The following is a 16674-nucleotide window of genomic DNA, read 5'->3' on the forward strand; positions in this document are numbered from 1 at the left end:
TTATGCTTTTGTTCCCTATTTGTTTGTCTCGGGAGGTTGCCGAAAGTCATTTCACTGCATGCCGTGTAGTGCAATGTATGAGACAGGTAAATCTTTTTAATCTTTGGTTTTTGAAATCAATTTGTAGTCATATTTATGATATAATAGAAAATAAAGAGATAACCTACAAAATAACACAAGAAATAACCATTAAAAAAATAATACTGAATTGAATAGAAACATGCAAATCTTTCACAAAAAATTACACTCCACCTGCGGCTGCTCCCATGTCAAGCAGGGACCCGGTCAAGGTCTTCAAGTCAAGTTATGTTCCTCGTTTGGTTTGGTAGAACTTGCATCACATACTCAACATACATCCTCAATTTATTTGAAATGGAGATGTTGGCTGGCTGTCTGCGGGCGATGGCGGGGCTCAGTTCGCCCCGGGTGGCTTGATGTCGGGGTGCACAGCTCCACGCGCTCATCACAGGCTCACACACACTATGAGCATCTGCCTCGAACACAGCCCTGAACGCCCTCCTGATTACAGCCTTCTCCCTTTCTCTCCTTTGCTGCCGTAGCCATCGCAGGAAGAGACCATGTGTTGAATTCCTGTTACAATTTCCGTAGACTTAATTAATCATGTTTTGTGAAATACATGTCTGATGTTTTTATGTTTATGTTTTTCCATGTACATGTTGTTATTTGTTTCTTTGTTTATGTTTTTCCATGTACATGTTGTTTGTTTCTATGTTTATGTTTTTCCATGTACATGTTTGTTTTTATGTATATGTTTTTCCATGAACATGTTGTTTGTTTCTACATTTGTTTTTCCATGTAGATGTTTGTTTCTATGTTTATGTTTTTCCACGTACATGTTGTTTCTATGTTTATGTTTTTCCATTAACATTTTGTTGTTTGTTTCTATGTTATTTTTCCCCCATGTACATGTTGTTGTTTGGTTCTATGTTTATTTGTCTCATCTGATTCTCTCCATCTTGGAGTAGTAATGATGATTAGTTATTTTAAGACCAAAACATGGTAAGATGGTTCTCCAAAGAGGAGGATTGGTGGTGGTTCTGTGTAACAAAAAGCTGTGACCCTATCATCCCACAGGTCGTCCACAGGACAGAGTTTTTGCAGCAGTTGTTGATGATTAAGGAATAAATAGAGAGTTGCATTGCAGGTTGAGAAGTTGAACTCCACTTGCTGACTAACTCTGCCCTAGATGCAATGGAACAAATACTCTGTTCTGTATGCCCAGCATGCTGACAGCACAGGTTAAAAATAAAATATGAAAATGGAGATGTCTATTGTGGTGAATGGTCCATGGTGTTGGCCGCCTGAAGAGAACATCTTGCCAGGGCTCACCCACCACCATGTGCAAAATTATCCACAATTGGTTTTCTTTTTTTACACTTGAATGAAAGATACAACTTACAGCCAGAATTTTAAATAGAGCTATTTTATTGCTAATTTGACACAACTAAAATGGCATTTGACATATATACATAAAACATTTATATTTTTCCAATATATATATATATATATATATATATATATATATATATATATATATATATATATATATATATTTATGGAGTGGAAACTGAAACTGAGACACAAGAAGTAGTTGGTATTCATAACGGCCATTTAAAAATCTTAATATACAAATAAACGACTATTTATCCTGATATCTCTAATTTATTTGGACTTTTCTTTTTACAGTTATCAGCGCTGTGGATGATTTCAAACTGTACCTAAAAATGAACGGACCAAGAATTCAGCTCAATAGCAAAGTATGTACAAGGGAGTTGGATGGCTGTGCAAATAGTGACTTTGTACAGATCACAGTGTAAAAATATTCATCAAATCACAAATATGTAAACACGTAGCAACTAAACCCCGTAAGGGTTCCATTCACCAGTCATGGTGAGAGGGTGGAGGTTGGTGAAGGCTGGAGGTTGGAGAGGCAGTCGAGGGGAGGGTTGGAGGTTCACGTCACCAGACCAGCTGGGAGAGAGACAGACCTCCACAGCCCCCTGCCCCAAAAAAGAAGAAAACAACGTCCTGTTTGCAAGACACCGGTGACCTTCGTTGGTCCATGTCCTTTCAAAGCTTCTTCCTTCGCTATGGAAATTCCAAACGCATAACACACTCTATTGGGGACAGCGTGAGCGCCATCTAGTCATAGTCTTAGACAAGCTTCACACCAAATCTGAAAACGCATCAGACAGTAGGATCTTCCCCCTGGTGGACGTCGGATGAGCTGCTTCTGGGTTTCACATCACAAAAGGTCAGAGAACATGGGAGAGCTTGTTTTTTTTTTTCTAGAACAACAGTCTGCTCAGCTGGACATTCACAAGTTAGAATCAGAGTTTTAAACTTTTACCTCTATATAGTTTTTGCAATGTGCGGAAAATAATTCCACTTATAAAAAAACTTCTATAGGTAGAGATTTATTCATAGCGAATACGGTGACATCCAACATTAAAGATAATAAATGTTAATGACGTCATAATTTTATAAACATGACTTATTTAATTTGTTTTGAGCCCAATCCCGATAAAAAAAAAAACTTGACTGTCTTCGCTTCTGGTCTTAGTGACGGACTCGAAACTTGTCGCGTGCGATGGAAAACGCGAACACATCCTGGAGCCTCGACGGGACGTGAAGATTCCGCGCCGCAGTGGACGAGCTTCTCAGGGGGGGGGCGTGGCTAATCCCAGTGTCACATCTTTTCGCGTATGTGAATCGGACTCTGCAAAAGAATGAATGGACTCCCGGCTTCCTGCACGTGGCTGACTGAAAACCCCCGAGTGGAATTTTACTCCCTGAACCCCGGAATTCCCCTCTCTGCTCGTGTGTGTGCAAAGCTCCACTCGGGGATTTTCCCCCAACCGTGTGGATTTTCTAACCGGCATCAGCCCAGAAGTCGGACCGGATGAGCGGGATCAGCTGATCGATGCGCGGCTGGAGCAAAAACACGGAAACATGGATTTTTGCTCCAGACTTTCCGAACCTGGAATCTTCGGCCTCCGGCCTCTCTGGTGCTCGGGAAGCTCGCGCGTACGGGTGTCGCTGTGCTGCCCGCTGTTGGTGCACGCCGGCGGCGAAGGTCACCGCGCTGCGTCGCCCCGCGTGACGGGGGCCGGCCCGGGCTTCCCCCCGGCGCGGGTCTTTTCTGACGGCGGGTTCCTGCCGTTTCCCGCGCTGCCCGGGAACTTGGCGGAGGGGGGGGCCACGTGGCTGTTCTCCTGCAGCGGCCACATCTCCTGCCAGGTGAGCGACGGGTGGTGCGCCGCGTGGTCGCCCAGCAGCGGCCTCTGCTGCCGGTAGTTGGCCCACACCTGCAGGATGGTCTCCTTGAAGGGCCGCGTGGTCAGGGTGTAGAGGATCGGGTTCAGGGCGCTGTTGATGGGCAGGATGAACACCACCACCCAGGAGCTGATGGTGCCTGATGGAAGGAGGGAGAGAGGTGGAGAGAGGGGGCGTGGGGAGAGAGAGAGAGAGAGAGAGAGAGAGAGAGAGAGAGAGAGATGGTAGGAGGACATAGAGAAAGAGAGGGAGAGCGAGAGAGCGAGAGGAGATAAGGAAAGAGAGGGGGTGGGACAGAGGAATGGGGAGGAGATAAAGAGAGACAGCGAAGGCGAGAGAAGGGCGGGGGGGAGGGACAGAAGAGAGAGAGAGAGAAGATTTCTTTCCATTTTATTTTTCATTTTTATTTTTCTATTTCATTTATCTCTTCATCATATGAAGAGATAAATGATATTTTACAGATTACTGGTATTTTACAGATTATATTTTTTTCTATTGTATTTGTCATTTTAGGGAGGGATGACCCCCCTCTGTATTTTTTTATCGTATCTATTTGAAATATATTTTTATTTTAAAGAACCCGCCGTCTATACTTCAGAGTACATTGTATTATTACGAATTCAGAGAAAATAAATTGCTCAGGATTAGCAGAATGAAAATGTAATAGCAATAACTTCCATTTTAATTTACTTTTTTTTTTTTTAATAAAAAACCCAGTTTTTAAAAGTGGGCTCAGCCCCTGAGCGCCGTGAGGTTGAATTAAAAAAAGAGAGCTGTGTACAAGAGAGCGTCCGCCTCGCACCTGGAATCTCCACCTGCAGGAGGGAGAGGATCTTGAGGATGAAGATGGGGATCCAGCACAGGGAGTCGGTGATGACGATGGAGAAGAAGCGCTTGGCGATGGTCACCTCCTTCTTGATGTGGTTGCTGTACATGGTGGTCTGCGTCCCCGTGCGCTGGATGTTGTAGAACATGCTGGCGTACGACAGCACGATGATGAGGAACGCCACCAGGTTCAGACCTGCGCGGGCCCCACAACACAGGTCAGTCAGAAAGAAACGAACTAAGAGTGAGGAGCGCTTATTCTTACCCTGTTATTTAGTTTCGTCATTTTAATTACTTTATTGTTCCACTTTGTAAATGCTTTTTGCATTGCTGTCTCTGTTTTTATTGTCACTAACTAGTTAACTAGTTACACATCGTGTATGAAAGGTGCTATACAAATAAAGGTGATTATTATTGTTATTATTATTATTGTTATTATTGTTGTTATTCTTATGTTATTATTATAATAATTGTTATTATTGTTTTTATTATTGTTTTTGTTATTATTAATGTTATTCTTATTATGATATTCTTATTATTATTGTTATTATTAATAATTTAAGATCACTGCTCAATTTCTAACCTATTACCCATACCCTATCCTTGTAGAATACTATGACATCACCTGTACTACAGTACTTATTTTCTTAAATTTTAACCAGGATCCGTATCAGCATCATCTGTAGAAACAAGGTCCAGTCGCACCTTATTATAAAGTATTATACACTCCGTAACATCGGCGCCCTGGATGTGACAAAGTACTTTTGCTTTTAATACTTGACGTACATTTAGTGCTTTTACACTTTCACTGAAGTAGAAATGTCCATGCGGTGCGTTCACCTCCACTGGAGTCATTTCACCTCAGGGTATTTGTACTTAGTTTGCAAAGTAAAAGTAAAAGTAAAAGGTTGGAGTACTTTTTCCACCACTAGCTTTAGAAGTTTTGGCTTCACTCTGATGAAGATCAAAACGAAATTAAATGAATCGTCGTTTTCTACCATAATTTGCAGAAGTTCCTCAATTTGAGCTTGAGTTTTTTTGCAAAACAAATTTTTTTTTCCAATCATTGCAAATTGTTTAAAGTTGTTATGTTGACATAGTGCACCAACATATGTGTACAGATCATATTGCACTAGCATGACAAAAATATGAATCATCTTATTTTACTTTATTTACTAGTAACACAATTCCTTACAGCTGTCTTGTTCTTTGTCTGGTTGAATTTAGAAACAGGTGCTCAAGCTCTTAAATTTGGGGTTGTCTGCTTTGACGTTTTCTAGCGTCTGATGTAATAAGTCACTTTGGAAAATAGCGTCTTATCAATGAATACATGGAAATTAGATCATCCCCACGACTGTGCATGGAGGTGCTCGCGCGCGCGCACACACACACACACACACACACACACACAGAAATTTGATGTGACAATGCAATAAGCTCGGGGCGGACATAGTGCTAAATTGCTATCGATCGGAAAAAAAACAAGAAAGGAGCAGCCGGTAATGGAGGGAGGGAGGGAGGTAGGGAGGACGGGCCTGACTCCCCGCACCCAGGAAGATGACGATGGAGTAGATGTGCGCCCACGGCGTCTCGGGCTGCTCCGAGTGCAGCGGGAAGCACACGCCGTTGGTGCCGTAGAAGTTGCGGAAGAGCCCCTTGCAGGCGAGCGGCAGGAAGGCGATCACGAAGCCGAAGATCCAGATGGCGGCGAGGATGGTGACGGTGCGGCGCCAGCCGGGCGTCAGGTAGCGGAACGGGTACACGATGCAGATGTACTTCTCCAGGGTGAGGTAGGTGAGCAGCAGCACCGACACCTCGGTGGACAGCATGGCCAGCGAGCCCACCACCTGGCACTGCGGGCTGTCCATCCAGGCCTGGGCGTGGCGGTTGTACTCGCCGCGGAACTTCAGGTCGTAGGCGCCGATGGTGAAGAGGTAGACTCCCATCAGGCCGTCCGCACCTGGAGGGGGGAGGGCGCGGGAGTAAAGCCAACTTCACACCGAATGCGACAAACGGCCGGAACGAACCGGAAGCCCATCCGTCCCGGTGGAGGGTCGGATTCCGCACGCGGCGAGCTGTGACGCGCTGCGCTAAGCCCCGCCCCCTCCGAGATAAGCCCGGCCTCGGCTGCACTGCGGAATTCCCGGATGAGTTCCGATTTTTCAACCAATGTTTCAGCGACAAGTTTCGGGCAGACACTATGACAGGAAGTGACATCAGTCTAATTTTGTGTTTGAACCGGGCTTAAAACGAAATTAACCTTGGATGTCACCATATCCAGTATTATTATTATTATTTGTAAAAGTGAATTGTGCATATTTCTTGATTTTGTTCGAACTTTGCAAACACTAAATATTATTTAAAGGGCGAAACTCAGACGCAGTTCATCCGACGGCCACTAGGAGGGGGGGGGCGGTCAGATCGTCAGGATGGATTACGGATTCTGTGCGATCGGTTTAAGGCAGAGAGGGAAAAACATCGAATTTTGTATTGATTTTTAAAGTCTTGTGTCATAGTCAGAGCCAGAGACACGTGGGGAATGTGCCTCCAAGTCAATAACCTTGTCCATGTCAAAATAAGGAGCTTCCACATGGCACTAAATGAGGTCAGAGGTTGAATCGGGTTACGACAAATCACTTTCCCCAAAAAGCTGTGTCAGACCAAATAAAGCCAAAATAAATACGTTCCACCGAGAGACTTTTGGACGTGCAGTTATAATATATATAAATATTTAAAAAATTAATATATCTATCTGAAAAGTACAGTGCTACAGTAAAGCACTGAAATAAATAACATTTTGGATGACATGGTGAAGAATATAATTAATTTACATATTTTTGGAAAATGTATTTCCACATAATTTCCTGTTTTCAGCTGAAGGGGAACCAGGAATGAGGACTCGGTGTTAACGTTCTGACTCAAAGATCAGAAGGAAGTGACACGGAATGAAGGAAAGAAAACAACTGGGGCAAACCAACAAGACGTTGCCGGGGATTTAAAAAGCCACAATGAACACAATTCATTGTGTTCGTTCACAGAAAAAAAAAAAAGTCCATCGCCCAGACAGGCTTTCATGGCGACTGTCAAAAAAATAAAATAAGACCCCGACACACCGACGACGTTTCTGTCTGTTTCCCAGGTCAGGCAGGAAAAAACAAGTCCTGTCTGCTTCTTACCTCCACCTTCCTGAACATGGTTTGCATTGCCGTCCATCTTTGAAATGAAGGCGCTGACCACACCCGGGTGGGCGCGGTCAGACGTGCATACCGCGGGCGCAGGAGCCGGAGAAAAGTTGGAACCGCCGTCACATTTTCTCACTTTTCCCTTTTCCCCGCGGGTCACATTTTGTCTGCACGCTGACTGTTTTCTCTTCCATGAACACAAACATCAATCCTCATTTCACCTCATTCCAAAAATGCGTGTCGGCCGCGACAGAGAAATATGAACAATGTGGCCTTTGGCCGTGTGAAAAAAAGGAATATTATTATTAATGTTCCCTTCAAAAGACAAATGAAGGTGTTCTTTGAGTGCTCTTGGTTCAGTTTTTCCTGATAGTTGGTGTGATATTTGTGACGGGTGTGTTATTCATGTTATAACACCAGCTCGTGTCCTGCTGTTTTTCTGTCTGTCTGTCTGTCTGTCTGCACGTCCCGGAGAAATGATCCTCGAAAAGCCCAAAACTCCCGGAAAACGTCTTTCGGGTGGTAGATTCGGAAGAGCGAGAGTTAACGCCTGCTTTACACCGAATCTGGCAAATGACGAGAACAAAGCGGAAGTCTGCTCATTCCTGTGGAGCTGCGACGCGCTATCATAAGCCCCACCCCCCTCCGAGATAAGCTCCACCTCCTTGCAACAATATTTCTTGGACGTTTTTTTTTAATTGGAGCTGGGCATTTATAAAACAAGGACATTATTAACGTTAACGTTGGGTGTGACTGTAACAACATATCTAAATCTATGTTATCACATAAACATATAGGCACACACATGACGAAGAACACAACCTCATATATCCTCAGTCACATATCTTCATTTTCAGTACACAGTGTTAGTTTCCAGACAACCCAACCCATGGGAGTGCAGTCTGTACGCTATCGTCTTTTCAGCCTCCCCCGATGCAGCTGCAAGAGCGTGAACATCACCCCATTGTCCTTCACGAGTCACAGAGTTATCTTATCTTGAACACGTATGAATCTGTGACGCCAAACTGATCATACATTCTCTGACTCCCTGAAAATAAACTGTTCCACTCAGTGAGCTGCTCCAGAGCACCTCTCTGACCCGACCCTTGTACAAGTAAAAACCAGCGGCTGTCTGCCTCTTTATTTAAAACCACCGACTGAAAAAACGGATTCAACAGACTGAGCTTTCAATTATTCACTGAAGCATCGAACCAAGACCAAGACCAAGTTGAGACCAAGTGTTTTTTGATGCATATTTGACCCGTCTGCAAATTCTTAATTAATTCTCTCACCTCACTCATAAATGTCACCCTTTGGTTCGTCAGGAATGCTGCCGCTGTTGCAAGATTCGGTTTTTACAATAAATGTAACGTCACAAACTTGAATAGAGACGGTGCAATGAGCATGTGCCCAAAAAAGCATTTGACATCTACCACCGTCCAACATGAAAGACTTGCAGCCTGCCGGCGACGCCCACCTGCGCCGCCAATGTCAGGTTATCAGTTCTGCCGACGTGACAGATTTTTACGGAAGCAGCCGGGATAACATGGCGACGGCAGCGCGTCCTTGTGTTTCTTACCTTCCTCCACCGCACCCTGACACGCAGCATTCCCAGGCCCCGCTGACACCGGCCTTAAAACGCCATTAGTATCGGGATATACTGATGGGGAAAGGCCCACGTTCACGCACGGTGTAAATGCTGCATTTACACCGTGCGTGAACATAGAAAAAAAATCTGTTTTTTGTGTGTTTTTTCCAAACGTAATTTGAAAAATTTGTAATTAAAAAATATGGATATGCAAATAAAAATCGGCTTTCGAAATCCCTCCACCGTAAACAAAAATATGATCCATTATCCTTGAAACCATTTTCCTTTCCCTTATTTAAATGATCATGTTAAACACTTTTCAGTCGTTTCCTTTTATTTTGTTTTTGGGCACAACTAGTTTTTCTAGTATTTTATAAGCATGTGCCCAAAAAGCACTTGTTCTCTCAAGCCACAGAAAAAGAATGTTCACATTTTTTGCTTTATTTTGTCATTTCACATTTGCACATAGGTTTCAATTCACCTGCAGGTAGTATGACTGAGGTAGGTAGTAGACTATGGCCATGTTCTATACATGCGTCTTTGCGATGCCTACATGCGCTACACACTGTCCACCACAGAGCGCTGAGGTTGATTACTTTAAAGACGTTACTCACGGTTGCTCTATGCTCGGGTGGGATGCTCTGCCTTGTCCCATCGGCATAAACCCACAACCATCGGCACATTTTATGTATTTGGGTATTCTTGGTCTGCTTCCATCTCACCTACGGATCTCCTTCCCATCCTTCAGAAAAGTATGGGAAGATGTTGTCTTCGCTCCCAGGAGTTATTCCTACTATGTGTCCCTAAAGTCGGTACTGAGTTGGGGAGAAGGGAGTGGAGGTGTTCTGCTCCCTCGGCTCTAAATGACCTGATTCTTCTGGCTTCACATGATGCATTTAAATTCACTCTAATGACCCGGGGGCTGCAGGCACATCTGGCTGGCGGGGTTTCGACTGATTCATATTGTGCCTGTTTGATCCCTGACCTCGATGACTTCTTGGATGAATATTTTTGAATTTTATTTCAGTGGGCGTCGGTGAATTTTATGATGTATTCTTTATTTTCAATGTAAATTGTAAAACATTTTTTTTTATATATAATGTCTGCAACGCTGTTATTTGTGCTGCTGCCTGTCTTGGCCGGGACGCTCTTGTAAAATAAATTTCTAATCTCAGTGAGACCTTATACAGGTTGAATAAATAAAATAAATAGGTCTCAAACCGTGCAGTGGAGACCAGTGAGAGGCGCCATCAAGAGCTCGCCGGCACGTGGATCAACGTTTTTTTAATGCATCAAGCGAGCTGTGTAGCACCAACTTGCACAGCCACAAGTACAACATAGAGCTGCTGCTCATAACAAGAAATACAAGCATCATATAAATACTTGACATCCTCATTTCACTCATGACACCAAAAGTAATTTAAGTATTTTAAATATAAAAATACTATAGGCACATGTATGTAGATATAAATTAAATGTCGAGTTTTTTCCACTCGGATCAAATTCAAATTACGAAACCCCAATTCCAATGAAGTTGGGACGCTGTGTAAAACGTAAGTAAAAACAGAATACAATGATTTGCAAATCCTTTTCAACCTATTTTCAATTGAATACACTACAAAGACAAGATGTTTCATGTTCAGACAGATCAACTTTATTGTTTTTTGGCAAATATTCACTCATTTTGAATTTGATGCCTGCAGCACATTCCAAAAAAGCTGGGACAGGGGCAACAAAAGACTGGGATAGTTGAGGAATGCGCAAAAAACACCTGTTTGGAACATTCCACAGGTGAACAGGTGAATTGGAAACAGGTGAGTGTCATGATTGGGTGTAAAAGGAGCGTCCCCCAAAGGCAACTGTGTGAACAACTGTGTGAGCAAATAGTCCAACAGTTTAACAACGTTTCTCAACGTACTATTGCAAGGAGTTTAGGGATTTCTTCATCTACAGTCCATAATATCATCAAAAGATTCAGAGAATCTGGAGAAGCGGCGAGGCTGAAAACCAACATTGAATGCTCGTGACCTTCCATCCCTCAGGTGGCACTGCATTAAAAACAGAAAATCATTCTGTAGAGGATATTAGCACGTGCAAGTGCAAGTTAAGACTCCACCATGCAAAGCCAAAGCCATATATCAATAACAGCCAGAAACGCAGCCAGAAACGGCTTCTCTTTGCCCGAGCTCGTCTGAGATGGACCGAAGCAAAGTGGAAAAGTGTGTTGTGGTCTGACGAGTCCATATTTCAAATTGTTTTTGGATATCATGGACGTGGTGTCCTCTGGGCCCAAGAGGAAAAGGACCGTCCAGATTGTTATCAGCGCAGAGCTCAAAAGCCGGCATCTGTGCTGGTACGGGGGTGTGTTGGTGCCCATGGCAGGGCTAACTTACATCTCATACTCATTAGACAATTACTGTCCTCAGTTCCCAAACGCTTATTGAGTGTTGTTAAAAGGAAAGGTGACGTTACACAGTGTTAAACAGGCCCCTGTCCCAGCTTTTTTGGAACGTGCTGCAGGCGTCAAATTCAAAGTGAGTGAATTGCAAAAAAACAAAAAAGTTGATCTGTCTGAACATGAAACATCTTGTCTTTGTAGTGTATTCAATTGAATATAGGTTGAAAAGGATTTGCAAATCATTGTATTCTGTTTTTACTAACGTTTTATACAACGTCCCAACTTCATTGGAATGGGGTTTTGTACAATTAGTGTCCTGATGTCTCCAGACCTTCACCAGGAACAGAGTTCTGTGACTCAGAGGATTCGACTTTTTAGTAGTAGTAGCAGTAGTAGTAATAGTAATAGTAGTATCAGTAGTAGTAGTAGTAATAGTAGTAATAGTAGTAGTAATACTAGTAGTAGTGGTAGTAGTAGTAATAGTTGTAGTAGTAATAGTAGTAGTAATAGTAGTAGTAGTAATACTAGTAGTAGTGGTAGTAGTAGTAATAGTAGTAGTAGTAATAGTAGCAGTAATAGTAGTAGTAGTAGTAGTTGTAGTATAACTCTATAACTTTTGTGAAAAGTATCCAACTTGTTTAGTAAAGTGATGTCACTGACGCTGTGACACCGTTCTCACCCTTGGAGTTCAGAAACCATGAGCTTCCATCGCGGTTCCACACCAGAGGAATAACAACACACCCACGCCTGTTGAAATACAACACACCCACACCTGTTGAAATAACAACACACCCACACCCGTTGAAATAACAACACACCCACACTCGTTGAAATAACAACACACCCACACCCGTTGAAATAACAACACACCCACACCCGTTGAAATAACAACACACCCACACTCGTTGAAATAACAACACACCCACACTCGTTGAAATAACAACACACCCACGCCTGTTGAAATACAACACACCCACACCTGTTGAAATAACAACACACCCACACCCGTTGAAATAACAACACACCCACACCCATTGAAATAACAACACACCCACACCCGTTGAAATAACAACACACCCACACCCGTTGAAATAACAACACACCCACACTCGTTGAAATAACAACACACCCACACTCGTTGAAATAACAACACACCCACACCCGTTGAAATAACAACACACCCACACCCATTAAAATAACAACACACCCACACCCATTAAAATAACAACACACCCACACCCATTAAAATAACAACACACCCACACCCATTAAAATAACAACACACCCACACCCATTAAAATAACAACACACCCACACCCATTAAAATAACAACACACCCATGCCCATTGAAATAACAACACACCCACACCTGTTGAAATAACAACACACCCACACCCGTTGAAATAACAACACACCCACACCCATTAAATTAACAACACACCCACACCCGTTGAAATAACAACACACCACGCCCATTGAAATAACAACACACCCACACCCGTTGAAATAACAACACACCCACGCCCATTGAAATAACAACACACCCACGCCCATTAAAATAACAACACACCCACACCCGTTGAAATAACAACACACCCACACCCATTAAAATAACAACACACCCACGCCCATTGAAATAACAACACACCCACGCCCATTAAAATAACAACACACCCACACCCATTAAAATAACAACATGGCGGCGTCGGGGTGAGAGTCTGGGAACGAGATGGGAAGAGCTCGGGGGGTCCCCGGGGCCGGTTTCCTCAGCACTGGTGAGACGGATGACTCCAGGGGATCCTTTTTTTTGGGGGGGTTAAATTGCCGTTATATTCCGCAGGTTCAAAGAGTCGCATGAATCGAGAAATAAATAAAAGATGTTTGTTTCTCAGGTAAAGAAAGAATACGGTTTCCTTGATGTACCACAGCTCCTACTCTCTTATTGACCATTCACTTTGGGATTCTGACACGTCTTGGTCTTCAAACAATCCATCGTTGCGTCATTGCACGCCCTGGAAGACAGCGAATTTGGGAGTTATTGACAGATTGATCGGAGGATACGAGGAAGTTTACATCGGGTATGGGAGGGGAGATGTATTCATTTAAAATCAGATTTACCAAATCACTCAGATCTGAGCGTCTATCAAGTCTCACTTATTTCGCTTATTGCTCCTTTTGAGAATGTCGGCTCTAGCAAGGATGGCAAGCAGGGTTTTCAAGGAGTTGACGCCCCCTCCTCCCAAAAAGTACAAATAGAGAATGTGTCATATGCAAAGTAACTTAGTTTATAGGAAGATAGTAAACCAGGTCGAGGAGGCAGAAAGGTGCACAACTAATGAAATAATAATAACAACAACAATAATAGTAAAAATAATAATAATAATAATAATAAATAATAATAATGAAAATAACTAATAATAATAATAATAATAATAATAATAATAATAATAATAATAATAATAATAATAATAATAATAATGAAAATTAAAATATTAACACATTCTATGATTTTCAAAGAATTAAAGAAATAACAACCCCCTTCTCTCCCTGGTTTAAAAAACATATTAAAGACCTTTTTTTTCTATCTATATTTTTGTAATCTTTCAATTTGTTACAATTGATGTTGAATACTGCTGCTTTTAGATGGCGGGTCAGAACATAATCAGAAGCAAATGAAACAAAAAATAAACAAGTCCTGTGTGAGCAGATCAATTTGGATCCGACAAAGAAACAAGGAAATTAGAAATAAAACGACTAAAAGGAAATAACAGAAGGTGAGACCTCAACAAAGTACTTGATGCTGAAAAGCACAAACCAAGGCAGGCAGGGCCGAGCCATGAAGAGCTTTTGTCCCACGAGGCTATTTGAGTTATTTTTTCATGACGTTTTCCCAGAATTGACCTGGGTTTTTCTCTTCCTTCCCTGGAACCGGGCCACACTGCGAGGAACTGTCTGGGATTTTAACCACTTCACGGAGCTTCCTCGGCCAGATCTACGGACATTATGTTCGGGACTTCGATTGTCGTCCGAGATGACGTTACGTAAAGAATGCACAAACAAAGAATTCTCAAGAGAATTGCAAGGGCCAAATAATAACGCTTTGTTGACCACTTTTTGGGCCCCGGACCACCTGTTGCCTACAGCTCGGCCACGACGTGTGGTGGATACATTTCCCTTCAGACTTGTGACCCAACACATGGTTGGCTGAGAGAACATACATCACAGCCACAACCTCGGCATTTTCGCGGTTAAATCCCGCAAAGGCACAAGTTGATGGCCCAGAAATGACGAAACCAGAGACTCTGTTCCATCCGGAACGGTCCGAGAAGCCCGGGTTCACCACGACGCGCGCATTCACTTTCTTTTAATCCGGCTTCACCGAAACCCGCAAAAGTGTCCTCCCTTAGTGTCCTGTGGAAACGAGGTTAGCACGCCGGTCTCCAATCCGTCTCCTCCCGACACCTCCGCTGACCCAGATGACGAGACATCGTCGGGTTGTTTTTTAACGACGGGACGGGGCGTCCGTTCCAAGAGAGTCGATTCTCGAATCCGACCACGTCCAATTCTGAGAATCGATTCTCAGGACAAACGGAGTCGGAGCCTTGAGAGAGTACGTGAGTCGTTCATTCCCATTGAGGCCGATCTCGACCGATCTGTGTTTGACTCCTTTGGTGTGAGCATCCGGGTCCGACGGAGTGGCCGGTGGAGGATCTTCACGTCAGCCACGCGGGGGTAACACAAGGAAGGAAGTGATATGTCCGCTTGGCAAAAAGCAACGTATGTACAAAAGAAACACCATCGCTCATGTGGCAGCATTTTGGGACTTTTCACCCTGCAGAAAAAATAGAAGACTCCAGACTCGTCCGTCCCTAGGTTTTAACCACAAAGAGAAAACTCCGGAAAGATGCCAAAAATAAAACAAAAACCATCACTGGCTCCTGGCGGACAACGTAAGCGTGCGACGCGGCGCAGACGTAGCACATGAAGAGGAGCTCTCCTGAAGGTGTTGCTGCAGCCGCCGTGATCAAAGAGCGTCCCCGCAGCTTGGTCTCAAATGTTCATTGCTCATTGCTTTACCCTCCCGCCCGCTAAGGACGGCATGATGTTGGTTTGGGCGTTTAGCTTGGTTATTTCCCCGGAGGTTTAGAGCCCCGACATAAACACCTCTCACTTCCTCGCGGCGAAGCCCGACAGACGGACGAGCACACACAGTGTTGAGAGCTGTCAGCGCTCCAGCAGGGGTGGAGTCACCTGTGCAGCCGTTCTGCAGCGGCGTCGTACTCTGCTTCGAGGTAAATTCACCTTTTTTGTCTATTTTACCCAGATTCAGATTATAATTTCGATACCAACTCAGTCCTAATTAAGAAAGGGTCAAAAAAGCCCCGAAAGGACCCAATAAAATTCTTGGTTTGGTTGCATGTCCCTCATTGAATAAAGCCACTGCAAAGTTTCGCGCGTTTTACATCAAATCCGTAATCGCATCGGACAGTCGGATCCTTCCCCCCTAGTGGCCGTTGGATGAACTACGCCTGAGTTTAATATCACACAATATGTCAAATGGGAAAATGGGAGAGCTTGTTTTTTTTTTCCAGAACAGGAAGTAGTTTGCGCAGCAGGACATTCACCATTTTAAAAATGTAAAACTTTCTATGTATAGTGTTTGCAGAGTGTGAAAAAAAATTCCACACAATTCACTTCATGTAAAAAGAGACTGATTGTGAGTGAATACGATGACGTCCGAGGTGAACGTGAATAACGTCATTATTTGATATCTGTGACTTAATAACGTACAGCAATTTTAAGCCCGGCTCCAGTCAGTCCAAAAAGCGACCGACGTCACTTCCTGTCGGCTCCCAAACAGCGCACGGGCTGGAGAACTTGAGCACATCCAGGAGCCGCGATGGGGCCCGGCAGTTCCGCACCGCAGCGTGTCACAGACTCTTTGTTGGTGTCGCTTGTCAAATTCGCTGCGAAGCGGGCTCCCCGCGCAATTAATTACCTCCTAGTCACAGGCGGATCAAACGAAGCTTTGGACTTTCACACCATTGCATTTAGCCAGAATTGTTCTGGACCCCCGGCTTTGTGGCTGGAGTGGACCCGTGATGAAAAGCTGTGACAGAGTGCCGTAACGGGCCGGCACTGGAATTGCCTTGGACAGGCTCGCTTTCTCACAGAATGGGAATCGCAGAGCGGCAGCCAGCCCAGGTGCCTGAGCTGAGAGGTCAAATTTTTAATTTTTTATTTTTGTACCACAAGGTCTAAAAACACCAGATGAGTTAAGAAGAAATGAACGCAAGTTTACAGAGCACACGGAACCTCGGCTCATACTAATTGGGAAGTAGAGCAGAGGAAGTAGAGTCAAGAGAAGATAAATCGATGCAGCA

General features: G+C 43.7%; 1 protein-coding gene across 1 annotated transcript in view; it reads right to left on the bottom strand.

Annotated features, from left to right (window-relative positions):
• Positions 1-3098: 3098 nt before the first annotated feature.
• rxfp1 (relaxin family peptide receptor 1) overlaps positions 3099-16674 on the bottom strand; it is a gene marked incomplete at both ends in the record, with an annotated part of 92932 nt that continues 79356 nt past the window's right edge. The window contains 3 exons of the mRNA XM_080008261.1: positions 3099-3436; positions 4100-4318; positions 5672-6082. Of these exons, the coding sequence (XP_079864387.1) occupies positions 3099-3436; positions 4100-4318; positions 5672-6082 (968 nt within the window). The remainder of the gene's footprint in view (positions 3437-4099; positions 4319-5671; positions 6083-16674) is intronic.

Source organism: Zeus faber (genome assembly GCF_960531495.2).
Source record: "Zeus faber genome assembly, chromosome: 10".
NCBI lineage: Eukaryota > Metazoa > Chordata > Actinopteri > Zeiformes > Zeidae > Zeus > Zeus faber.